The sequence below is a fragment of the Tinamus guttatus genome, unplaced genomic scaffold, assembly GCF_059628265.1.
Source record: "Tinamus guttatus ecotype Peru unplaced genomic scaffold, ASM5962826v1 Tinamus_guttatus_pri_ptg000012l, whole genome shotgun sequence".
Lineage (NCBI taxonomy): Eukaryota > Metazoa > Chordata > Aves > Tinamiformes > Tinamidae > Tinamus > Tinamus guttatus.
Window position 1 is genome coordinate 2,797,109 of NW_028288546.1, and position 12,371 is coordinate 2,809,479.

The 12,371-nt window shown below is 37.5% G+C and overlaps 1 protein-coding gene across 6 annotated transcripts in view; it reads left to right on the top strand.

Moving 5' to 3' along the window:
* WWP1 (WW domain containing E3 ubiquitin protein ligase 1) overlaps positions 1 to 12,371 on the top strand; it is a 55,701-nt gene that overhangs the window by 17,086 nt on the left and 26,244 nt on the right. For 3 of the 6 annotated variants that reach the window (XM_088523211.1, XM_088523238.1, XM_088523223.1), the window contains exons 1-4: positions 3,040 to 3,140; positions 6,723 to 6,861; positions 9,326 to 9,450; positions 12,161 to 12,298. In XM_088523211.1, coding sequence (XP_088379337.1) covers positions 3,071 to 3,140; positions 6,723 to 6,861; positions 9,326 to 9,450; positions 12,161 to 12,298 — 472 coding nt within the window. In that variant the 5' untranslated portion in view covers positions 3,040 to 3,070. Of the gene's footprint in view, positions 1 to 3,039; positions 3,141 to 5,768; positions 5,818 to 6,722; positions 6,862 to 9,325; positions 9,451 to 12,160; positions 12,299 to 12,371 lie in introns of those variants that run through there. The other 3 variants (XM_088523216.1, XM_088523232.1, XM_088523244.1) reach the window with 3 other exon arrangements.

Genomic DNA, 12,371 nt, shown 5'->3' on the forward strand with positions numbered 1-12,371 from the left:
CTGCAAGAAAATACTGGTATTTTGCTTTTGACATTGCCCCTGGTTGTGGAAAGCTTCTCAGCTCTCCAAGAGAGAATCATCAATTTAATTGCTTCCTGTAATTGCCAACTGCTGCCGTCCTTCACCAAATTCAGACACCTCGCTAAACTGAAACTTTGATTATTCCTTGGGCTCATAAAGACAGTAGTCTGCTGGTTCTTGAAACTGTTTCCCTCCCTCTCCTCCGCTTAAGAATTTGCAGTTGCAGAAATTTTATCTCAGTTTATGAAAAACTACATTGCCAAGGAGGGGAGAAGTGATGGAGAGATTCTGTCCTGGTGCAGGTCTGTCAGTGCCCCTGCCATGCGGGTCCCCTGCTCTCCCTGCTGAGCTCCTGAGCGTGCCCCTGTGCCTGCTCCCTCTGCACCCTTGCCCCTCCAGAAGCCTGGGAATTTTTGCAAGCATTTTTATCAACACTATTGTTTTATTTTAATAGCCTTTGTTTTTTTTCTCCATCCTCCTGATATATTTATAGACAGTGATCAGATCCAGTTTCTTTATTGTTGTTGGACTAAATATTTTCTGTATTCTGTCACTGTTGTCATTCTCCTAGCATTGCTTTTCTGTCCTGTTCTTTTCTTGAATTTATACAATGTCATTAATACTGTTTTTATCACTACTGGAAACATATAATTTAATATATGCTATTTTTTCTTTTTTAGTCTATGACTGTTTCACAGTAGTAATTTTCCTATCAAAGAAAGGCACTATGACTAAGCATTGGATTATGCTTCTCCTCTTTGTTTGTGTAGCAGCATTTGCTACTTTTTATATTTCAAGAACAGCCTTCAGGGAGTGTTAGGTGTCCAGATCTCCAGGTAAGGTCCTTCATCTCGTACAGCATAACTTTGCTAACTCTTCTTGCTGAAGACTTTGTTTGCCAGGAAAGACCAGTTGAGGTGTGAGAGTGCGACCCAGGCATCAGACGATTAGGTTTCCTTTATTTTTATTTTCTGAGAATACCGTAAGTTTAGATTTTGGGGTCTTGAATGCAAATTGCAGCCAGGGTGATGTGATTCTTCTATCCTGCTGAAAGAATTAACCTGCACGAGGGCTGATCAGACTCTTTAAAATGTTAGTTAGCTGAGTTTGGTTAGTTAGTGGTGTAAATCTTAAACTGATCAGACTGCTCTGAAGCATAAATTGACTTTTTGACAAGCGCTTGCTAAAGTAGTTATTAGAAAAATAATTAATTTTTTTCATTTGGCTGACTCAAGGAAAATCTAATGTCCCTCCTTCCCTCCTTAATTCCTACTCAGTGAAACTTCTAGTCACCTTGTGTTTCAAAGTTTAGAGGCAGGCAATTCAACCAGTTTACTGTTCAGTAAGGTCATTTTAAATAAGAAATGTAACATAACACTTTCTTCATGTATTGTTCATATAGAAGTAAATGTTGAATTTTAAAAAATAATGGTATTTTTGCATACCTGATAATCACAGAATCACAGAATGGTTGACGTTGGAAGAGACCTCTAGAGATCATGTAGTCCAACCCCCCTGCTCCAGCAGGGACACCTATAGCTTATTTTATTTACAGTCTCCTATGTTAATACAAATTGGGAACAATGGCCGTTGTTCTGTGCAGCTCCCTAGATGTTCCAGCTGGTCAGGAATACAGAATTCCCCTCTACAGGGGGCAGGAGCAGAACCCAGGGCACTGCCCATGTGGGATGGGCTCCCCGAAACGCGCAGCCCCCCTGCTGGTCCCAGGCCTGGCCCTGCCTCACGTCCTCGCTGCGCCGGGGTCGTCCTGCTGCGGTGATCGCCTCTCTCATGGGGAGCGATGGACACCTCTCTGTAGCTCGTTCTTGCTGTGCTGTTATCTGGACACGGGCAGAGCACACGGGTGCTGGATCCAGGTGGCAGCTCGGGGGCAGGCAGAGCCAGAAACTCAGGATAGGGCGGGGAAATTGGCAGTGGAAACGTGAATTCTGCGTAGACGAGCCAATGGACTGTCTACCTGGGAGATTTTGGAACAGGTCTGTCCTTTTGTTGTCGTTGGACTAGAAATAAAATAAATAGCTGGTATTTGAGATCTGGGTAGGTCAAAAAGTAGGATAAAGAAACATTAAAAATATGGTCAGTGGTAAAAATGTCTCATTTACTTTTTTTTCCCCCTGCCCCCCGCATATGTTTATAACTAGATCTTAGATTTTGACTTCTTGTGAAGAATTTGCGTTTACTTGCCACAGAATTGATTTGCCCGTGTTACTTCTTTAATGCCCTCCATGTTGTTATTGATACCAGTTAAAGTTTGCAGAAAAAAAATGTATGGACATATATCCAGACTGTGAAAGTATATTTTAAATGTATGTATTATTTTCTGGTAAGATAACTGTTTTATTGAAACAGAGAACGGGTTTTATTTCTAGCTTTGTTTCAGGGCTGGTAGTTTGGGAGAGGGGGAGCGATGTTGGCTGCATGTTCTTCAGGTGGGACTGGTTCTCACAGCAGCCCTCAGGGCCCCACGGCTTAGACCCTGAGTGAATGTGAGGTAACAAGCGCTTTGCAAGGAGCAGCCCTCTCTGAAGGGGTGAAAAAGTGAGCATTGGATGAGCACTCATGATCCTGAACACTGACCACAAAGCTGGGAACACAATTTGAATCTTCTTTTTCCAAATCGCTGTCCATGCTGCCTGACTGCTTCTGCTGCTACTGCATCTCAGCATGTCACACAGTTTGTTCATTTGAAGCTGTTAGTATTTAGCACCTCTGAAGTCAGGACCATAAGCATTCCTTTTAGATACAGAAATACTGATTACATCACTTTTTTTTTTTTTTAAACCTTATACAGTTGTTCTAAACTATGTACATTGTCATTTACACAAGTGCCTTGGCATCCTCAAAGGTAAGGGGTGATAAACTTGCAAAGTAATTACCTTTTAACAGATGTTATGAACTAGTATATTCTGCCATTCTCTGTTTAGAAACATGCTACTTGGCTGAGCATTTTACATTCAGAGATAAGTACTTTTTAGTAAGGTATATGTGTAATTTTTTCTTTTTAAAGGCTAAAGCTACAACTTCTGACATGGCCACAGCCTCACCAAGATCTGATACAAGTAACAACCACAATGGAAGATTGCAGATGCAAGTAACAGGCAAGTAGTGATTTTGCACCATAGCCATTTTTACAGGGAAGTGTATATTCTAGAAAAAGCAGGTTTGGAAAGCTGTGTGTAGTTAATATTTTATTAAATAATTTAAATATGATTAAAAAATAGCATATAAAGATGGATTGAAGCTAGGTAGAGTTGATACAATGAGCTGAATTACAGGGTTAAACGAGCTCTTCAATTCAAAAAAAAAAAAAAAAAAAAAAGGTACAACAGTGAGGGCAAGGGCAAATGTGAAGGACTTCACTTATTCCATCCAGGGAGCAGTGGTCACTGAAGTAAGACAGAGAAGGAAAAAAAAAATGGGTACACTGTTACAGTGAACTACTGGAAGACATTTTTAAAATCTGTTAAATTTTCAAGGAGGAGAAAAAAAATAACCGTCTTTGATTACATATCATGAAGAGTTCTGTTGGGAATAGTGTTGGGGATCTGTGTCATCCTTAGGGCAGCAGGATGCACTACATGGTTGTATAGAATCAATTCTGTTGGAAAGAAGTTCTGGAGATCTAGACCAACCTCGCACTGAAGGCAGAGGCACCTATGACACTGGATCAGGTTGCTCTAGGTTGTTGTCCAAACTTCCTGGGCAGAGTGTTCTAGTGATAAACCACATTCATTGTGGGAAGGTTTTTCCTTTCATGTGATTGGAATTTCCTGTGTTGCATCTTGTGATTGTTTCCTCTTCCTTGCTCTGCTGGTCTCAATTTGAGGTGAACTTTAGTCATCCCAGTATCTGCTGGAAGGGAAATGCAGTGGGGTACATTCAGTTCTGGAAACTTCTGATTGTAACGGTGCCTATTCTTTTGATAGATCCTGGGCAGGCTGAGTAGGTTATGAGCTCTGCTGGCTGTGCTATTCATGAATAAAACTGGTCATGGATGTGATAATGAGTGTCCTCTTTAGCTGCTCTTGCTATTGAGTGTCAGAGGAGGATAAAGATCTATTGTAGTCTGAGGAGAAGCAAAGTAGATAGAGGTAAACAAGCTAATTAATTACTGAAACACTGCCATAATTAGATAAATGAAAAAATATTAACAGCAAATAGTTAGAAATGTTTTACTAAATATGTATACACGCAAATGGATGTATACATGTAGATGTGTGTATATAAATACTATTTTACCAGAAATACGTAACTTGAACTCTTCCAGGGATCCTGAGAAATCTGAGGACCCTAAAGTAAGAATGAATGCATGACCAAGAATTTATTAAGGTTATTTTGAACAAAGCTTGGAAAAACATGAATAAGACACAGTGTCTTAGAAAGTGCATCTGAAGAACGTTGCATCGTGATGGATGATCTAAAGATGATCAGGTTATCTTAGGAAGCCTATATCGGATAGTCCCCAGAATGGTTGTTCTGTCAAATTAAATATAAGAGAAAGCAATCAGCATTGTATAAGCATCACATAATTTGATGGTGTAAAAAATCATCAAAATTGAGCCTAACTAATAGATGGAGTTATCTTCAGTATATAGCAATGTAATAAACTGAGTTACAGATGCCCCAGATCTTCAGAACTGGGTATGCAGAAGTGATCGCTTTGTAACCTGTACCGTTCTGCTGCTTAGCAATACTCTTGTGTTTTCCTGGCACGTGAACTTCTCTGACTGAGACCTGATTTCAGGCATAAAAGCTGGCAAAAATCAGTGCATTTTTTTTAGGTTTAGTTTTCTGAAGACTTAGTTCTCTAACCAGTCCTTATTGCTAGATCAGTGGCAGTACAAGTGAAGAGGTGGGAGGCAGAAGTGTGACCTTTGCTGACCTAGGCTGGTCTAAGCTCAGACTAGTTCGTACTATGGTTTCTGTACTTATGTTTCAAGAACTATAGTTGAAAAGCATTATTACAAAAGAAGCAAGTAGATTTCATCGGTTTGCAGATAGGGAAGTTCATGTGAAGTAGTGACTTGTTCAGGACTAGATAGTTGACAATGTGTTCACAACAAGTTGTGCCATCAACATTTTTTCAAATGTACTTAGTGAGATACCATGTCTTGTCATTTCTTTTAGAAGTCTTTGAATAGTTTTGTTTATTACTTCTGTTTCTTTTTTTGAATATGAAATTGCACTGTTCACCTCATATTTGGGGACTCAAAGCCTCAAGACTTATTTTTTTCCCTTTTCTCTAATTAAATTTTTATGAAAGACTTATATATTACAAATAGATACCTATTTTTTGTAAATGTTGTAGTTGCTATTAAAAATAAGATATGGAAGAAAAATAAATGTGGAAGAAACAGAGATTTCTGCAGGTTAAAAGGGTATCACTTCTGTTTAATGACACATGTGGGACCTGTTCTGAAATTTTCAAATGCAAGGAAGTATAAATATTTCTACTTCATTTCCTCTACAAGATGTGTCTCATGTCTTTCAAATGTTGGATAATTGCATTTCAATAACCTGCAGCTAACTAATGTATACTTTTCAAAATTCTGTAACCTGGAAGTATAGGGCAGCCTTTTTTAGTCTTCCTTTCTGGCAGTTTATTTACCTTTCACTCTAGTTTCCTGTATGATATTTACTATTCTGAAAATAATGGGGAAGGATTAATTGAAGTGGTTGAAAAGCTTTGCTTTAGGTTTGCTTTAGGTTGAAAGTGAAGGGAAAGAGGATCCCATTGAAATATGGGAGGGTTAAGAAGGAAGGCAGAGTCAGCAGGTATGTACAGCTGTGAGTCCGTCACTGGTGTCTTCCGAAGTACATGCCTGAAATAGAGTAGAAAATGTTGGCAGTCAGGTTGTTCTTGGCTTTTATAGTAACATTATCAGCTGGGTGAGGAAGTGGGAGAACAACTTGTGGTGAGCACTGAGGACTTCCCTAGTGATTTGGAGGTAAAAAATAGCTTCTTTGGTTGCGTGCTATATCTTGATTGTTGAAGATTTACACTGTACTGAACTTCAAGTTCGTCTGCAAATCTCTTTAAATGGGGGAAATGTAAGAACTGATTTCTGTCCTTCAACAAGCTGATGTGTCCAACCACAGTGGTAGCGTGGGCAGGGAGCTGCAGCTCTGCACGCAGGCTGTGCTAGGCAATGAATGAAGCTTTGAACTGTCCCTGACCTGGGTATGCTTCCACATCTACGTATAATTTAGTTCACCGTTAAAGCTCCTGTTTAAAAAGAGAGCAAAAATAATCTGCCAGATAATCTCTGTTATATCATACTTAGCCATTTTTTTTTAGTTAAAAACAAGAAGAGAAGGACTAATGAGAAAATAAACCAAAAGAAACGACAGGATTCTCAGTATATTTTTCTACAGTAGTTGTGCTTGCTCTCTAACCCACCCTGCAAATAAATGCTGAAGAGAATATGCTGCACTTGTTTTTAACTACCTGATAAATACCTTTTTGAAAGTGGAAGCTATTATTGTAGCATTGACCTCTTAAGACTTTTTTTGTGCTTGAAACTTTCCTACGCAGAGTTTTTTAATAATCAGGCAGGCAATTGCGTATGTTCCTCAGAAGTAGAAGAGGTGAGGAATGTGTCATAAATTGTGTAGGCTGTACCTTTTCTGTTTCCCACCAAGAAGTGTGCTCTTGTAGATAAAGCAATGCATTTTATTAGTTTCTAGTGCCAAACTGAAACGGAAAAAGAACTGGTTTGGAACAACTTTCTACACGGAATTAACTGCAGATGGGGAAATCAAGAAAACAGCAAAATCAAGTAGTTCTTCAAATCCAAAATGGGATGAACAGCTGACAGTGTAAGTAGATTTTTTTGTTTGTTTATTTAATACTCTTTATTAGACAGACAGTACAGGCAAGTACTTGTTAAACTTCGCTGCGTATGTAGTTTTCTGTGGCTGCTGATAACTACATGCAGACTTAAGGTGATATTTATCTCAAATGAAAATTCTTTTTCAATACTTAGAAGCTTTGAGAGTATTATTTCTTTACAGAACAGTTTTTCCCTATATACAGGTTATATACACATGGTAAGAGCAGAATGAATATATATAATTACATATAATATATGTGCACGATGGACCCCTCAAATTTAAGATCCTTCCCTAGGAGATGTTACTACTTGTAACCACATCAGTTTCAACTTCAAAAGGAAAAAGAAAATCTCAACTTGATAAGCAGTAGTTATGAGAAATGTCACTTTTTTGCCTTAAAATGGGGCTGTAGTCATAAGAACAGCTTACTGCAATATGACCATGGAACGTGTGCTAATATTTGAATTGCTTAGTGTGGTTGTGTGTTAAGTGCAGTACAGATGCAGATATACCTGAATTTGATTCCACGGAGAACTAGCAAATCTTGCACTCTTTATTTGTTGAATAATGTATTCAAGCCAAAACCAAGTTCATATTGCTTCAGAATTGGCCCTAAAAGAGCATAAACACTTTAATGCAGCACTGAGTGTGGATCAGGACTTCTTGCAGGATCTGACCTGCCTCTGTGCAGTAACAAGGTCACTGTCCCACACCTGCTGCTTATATCTGTGCTGGAGAGGGGAGCAGTGCAGCACACGAGCTGTGGGAAACTCACTGCTTGGGGCCCCTCACAGTTATCTCCAAATCTGGGCTAAAGCAGTTAGGATGCTTTGGTGTCTCAATTCCTCACACTTCAGTGTTTCAAGTTTAGTAGAACTTACTACCCCTTCACAACGTTGTAGAAATGAATAATAGAGGCTTGGGCCTGGCGGTGAATTCCAGGAGTCCTAGCACAGACACAGAACTGTCATTATATTTGTTGAGTTGCTGGTTGGATTGAGCAGAATAATGGCGAACTGATAGAAATGAGGTTATTGGCCAGCTACACTACTCTAAATACACTCATTATATCATCAACATTGTTTAGGAATCATGCCTTAAATAAGGTGTTTTGGTACCCTCTTACTGTGGGTATTGGAATGGTGTCATTGCTTCAGTTTCCTGACCTATTTGAAGTTAAGTGAATTGTTTCTTATCAACTTTCCCTGGGCTGTATAGGACTGCATGAGCACCAGTTTTAGTTTCTGTGTGTGTATGTAGGCCTGCATTCATGTAGGGTTTTCTTTTTCTTCTTTTAAAATTGGTGTTTTAGAAAGGCTTCAATTAGAATGCAGCCTATTCAGAATGCAAAAGCTCATTGGTTTCAGTAAAAATGGTCCACATTGTCTAACACCTTCAAGTGACTACAAAGTTGCCTCTGTTGATGAGAAAAAAATTTGAAAAGAAAAAAAAGATTTTTGGCAATGCTGAAATGAATGCTGATATAATTTTTTATTTCCAATAGTGTTGTGATGGATATGTAGTATTGTACTTCTTTTAGAACTGTGATTCTGCCCTGTGATTCTGCTGTGTTTCTGTTTTCTCTCAGTTGAAAACCCTCTTGCTGCAGTAGAGCCTGTACTACGAAACTTACTTTTGCTGGACCCAATGTAGTTTCTTGTTCTCCTTCTTGAGCTAGGGAAAGATCACTGCTAAAAGTTACCACCTCATTACTGTTATTGATTCCATTACCTTGCTGCTCCCCTCCAGTGTTTATATTAGTTTATCATTTGATGTATAGGTATATGTATGAATATATTTGCTTTTCCCTATGATTTCTGTGAGAGTCAAGGTTTTATATGTATTTGTTGAATCACAAATAATGTTTTATCCATACTTTCATGATGAACACCTGGTGAGTAGGTGTCTCCTACATGCAGGCAGCTGATTGGTGGTATGTGTGTTTTTCTTTTTCCTTTTTTTTCCTTTTCTTTTTCTTTTTTCTTTTTTGTTGGAAGGGGAGGGTAAATATTTAGTATTTGTTTTGTAGTGACAAGGGGGAAAAGCAAGAATATACTTGCTGCTTTTTTTTAACCCTTCTGAATAATGCAAGTTTTAAGTAGGATTTTGAATTAGGGAGGAATAGGGATTTTTTTTTTTGACAAAACAATGTGTTGTATAACTGAGATTAGCGTTTAGTGTAGGTTATTTTGGTGTTCCCAAGATTCTTTATAATATTTTAGTAAGGCAATTCAAGTTTTGATTTTTGAGACCAAGTATAAATGTGACAGTGTTTACAGTCTACAGTTGAAAAATAAAAATCCCCCTTGCAGTGCAAAAACATTTTTCAGTAAACTAGTATCAAGAAATAGAACAAATGAGGAAGTGAAATGAGATCAAATATTCCTAATAACAAAAATGAATACTTTAAAATCTGTATATTTTTTTTAAAAATGTATTTTATATGCAGGAATGTGACTCCACAGACTACGCTGGAATTTAGAGTGTGGAGCCATCACACTTTAAAAGCAGATGCTTTATTAGGAAGAGCCACTGTAGACTTGAGACAAGCTTTGGAAATACACAATAGAAAATGTAAGTTATCATGAAGGATATGTTGAGTAAAGTAAAACTATTATTACTAATCTGTATGTCAAAACTGGCAACCAGACTACTAACTTCACATGCTATTACAACTGACTTTCAGTTGCTGTCTTTAATTTTCTCTTCTGGACATGTCTAATTGTGCTGTACAGAGCAATTTAAATGCAACAATGGAATATAACAATATTGAAACAAATGCTAGAGTATGCATTACTGCATATTAAATCAAATTAAGTGATTAAATATATGCTCTACAACATACTAATTTCCTGTTTGCCAAAGGATCTGTTTTAGACTTAATAAAAAGAAAGTCTAAACTTTCTGAAAAGGTGTCTGCATCTTTCTTCACGTTTTCCTTCTGTGGAATCAGTAGCAGGAAGGCTGGATATTGTCCCCTTATAATTTAGCTGCCAGAGAGCAGTAGGACCCACTAAAGAATGAAACAACTGAAAACTTCCTTCAGTGCATCAGGGATTACTGTGTCCTATGTACCTTCTAATTTTAATTCTCTTTAGTAGAATTAAAACAGATTTTCCTTATCTAATTTTGCTTTTCTATTTTTTCATTAATACAATAAGATGGTGAATCCACACTTTAAATTCCACTTCAGAGTGGCACTACAATTCCAGCTAAACCATTCTCTGACCTTTCTTGCAAGCTCGATACCGTATGAAACAAAGAGCTGTACTTAGAGCAGTGGGGGAAATGAGACTTTTTGACTGTTAAAAATACAAAATATGAAAGTAATCACACTTTCTCTATGTTTTGCAACACTGAAATTTTATCCTCTAACTATATTAGAATAAATAATGTAATGATAATACCATTGTAATGTAACAGTTTGTACTTTTTAACTGTAAATCTGGAGGTTTAGGATCCAACACCTTGACAAATTCTTTCAGGGGACGGTTGACCAAGTTGGCTACAGATTTCACTAAGGTGACTTGTGCTCAGGCAAGTGCCCAGCTTGGCATACGTGGGATTTTTCAGTGGCTCAGTGATAGAACAGTGAGATCTGCAGTCGTCATTGGTTCAGTTACTGATGTCTAAGCTCATGTGCAGCACTTGGAAGTGTCTTTGTTGACGAAAGTGTAAAATCCTCTAAATGTAGAAACCTTAGAATTAGTGGTGTTCATTTTCTTCACTAACTAGCATCACTAATGAATTGCTGTTTACAGCTGTAGTAAGTTTTCTACCACCTCAGTTGTAGTACGGGTATCTTTAATCTTCTTTAGGGAGGGAACCTTTTAAATTAATAAGTGGTAGACCAATCATCCTTTGTAGAATTAATTATGTAAATATGTTGCAGTTTATATATTGCAATTTAAAAACTGTATTGTAGACTAATTCTTTCTGTCTCTTAATTTGGGTAGTATAATTGCTTAGAATGCAGTTCTGTAAACTGCACTGCATCAATAACTTTATTGAAGATAACTTTCATATGTGTATTTTGGGCAACTTGGTGTTTGCTCTCTTGATTTATGGTACTGTGAAATTCATCCTAATTTAGCAGGAGGTAAACTAAGTATTGCTAGTAAGTACTGATCCACTAGTGAGTCTGCTTTTAAAGGTTAAAGGTTCGAGTTATTGACCTTAACATCTTGGCAATAGCTCATGGGAGCATTCCCTGTTCTTGTGTTTATTTGTCATTTAGGATGCTAGATAAGAGTGAAAAAGTTAGAAAATGTACAGTGAGTTTTAACTTTAGCTTGCAATACTATCATGTGGAGAAAAATACGAACATGAAAAATCAAATTAGACTGCAAGTACTAAAAGGCCTTAACCACTTTCAGCTGAGTAACGTGACCCCAGAGCTTGCTGTGACCGGATTTCTGAGATGTAGGTTTAAGTGCCTGTAACTGTTCTCTGGGAGAGGGTTATGTAACATCCACAGCATGCTAAGTTCTGGGTTGCATATGTCTGTCTGCATATTTGTGTACTCTTTATTGGTCATGTAGAGTTATTTTATTGGACCATATGCACTTTTTTTTGTAGGTGCTATAATATCTCAAAACTCCCTATTTGTTTTGGGGATAGTAGTTTCTGGTTTTGGTTATTTGAGATATCCTCTCTATTAATCGTCTGAGCTGGAATTTATAAAAATGCTTTAGGATTTACTAAAATTATTTACCCTCCTCTCAAAAAAACCAAAAAACTCCCAAACAATAGTAAGTTTTCTATGCAGTCTTTGTATTTACGTCTTGCACAGATGGATGTTCTTTCTAGTTGTCTCTTAGTTTTGTAAAGTGATACAAGGAATGAACACAAGCTCTGGTGTTAGTATAAGGCTTACTGTGACGTATAAAGCACAATATTAGGATGTGTAATCCTCAAGTTGTTTGACTTTAAGTCTCCTGGTGCTATGAAAGTAGGACATGATTTCAAAAGGGCTTAGAAACAACTAACTTGGAAAATCTATGGCAATGCTGAAACTGTATGGCTCCTATGTGTGCATATAGAATATACTATGAAAATGGACAATTTATTTTTATAATAAACTCTGCTCTTACATATAGCTCCTTAATGATTGCTGTGTTGATTTGAATCATCTGAGCATCTCATGCTCAGCCTAATACAACTAAATCAGCATGTATCATATTTTGGTGTTGAAATGTTTCTTTTTTCAGTGTTTCTTAGAATTTAATCTTTAATTTATTCCTTCTCTCCTTCTCTCCCATGCCCTCTCCAATTGCATTTTCAGTGGAGAAGGTGAAAGAGCAGTTGAAACTCTCTCTGGAAAACAAGAGTGGCATGGTGCAAACAGGTGAACTGACAGTTGTGCTAGATGGTTTGGTTGTTGAACAAGAATCTCTTACAAATCTCAGTTCACCGGCAACCAGTAAGTCAAATTAAAAAGAATAAATTTTTAGTGTTTTGATTAAAACTTTAAACAGATATAGTAGATTATTGCT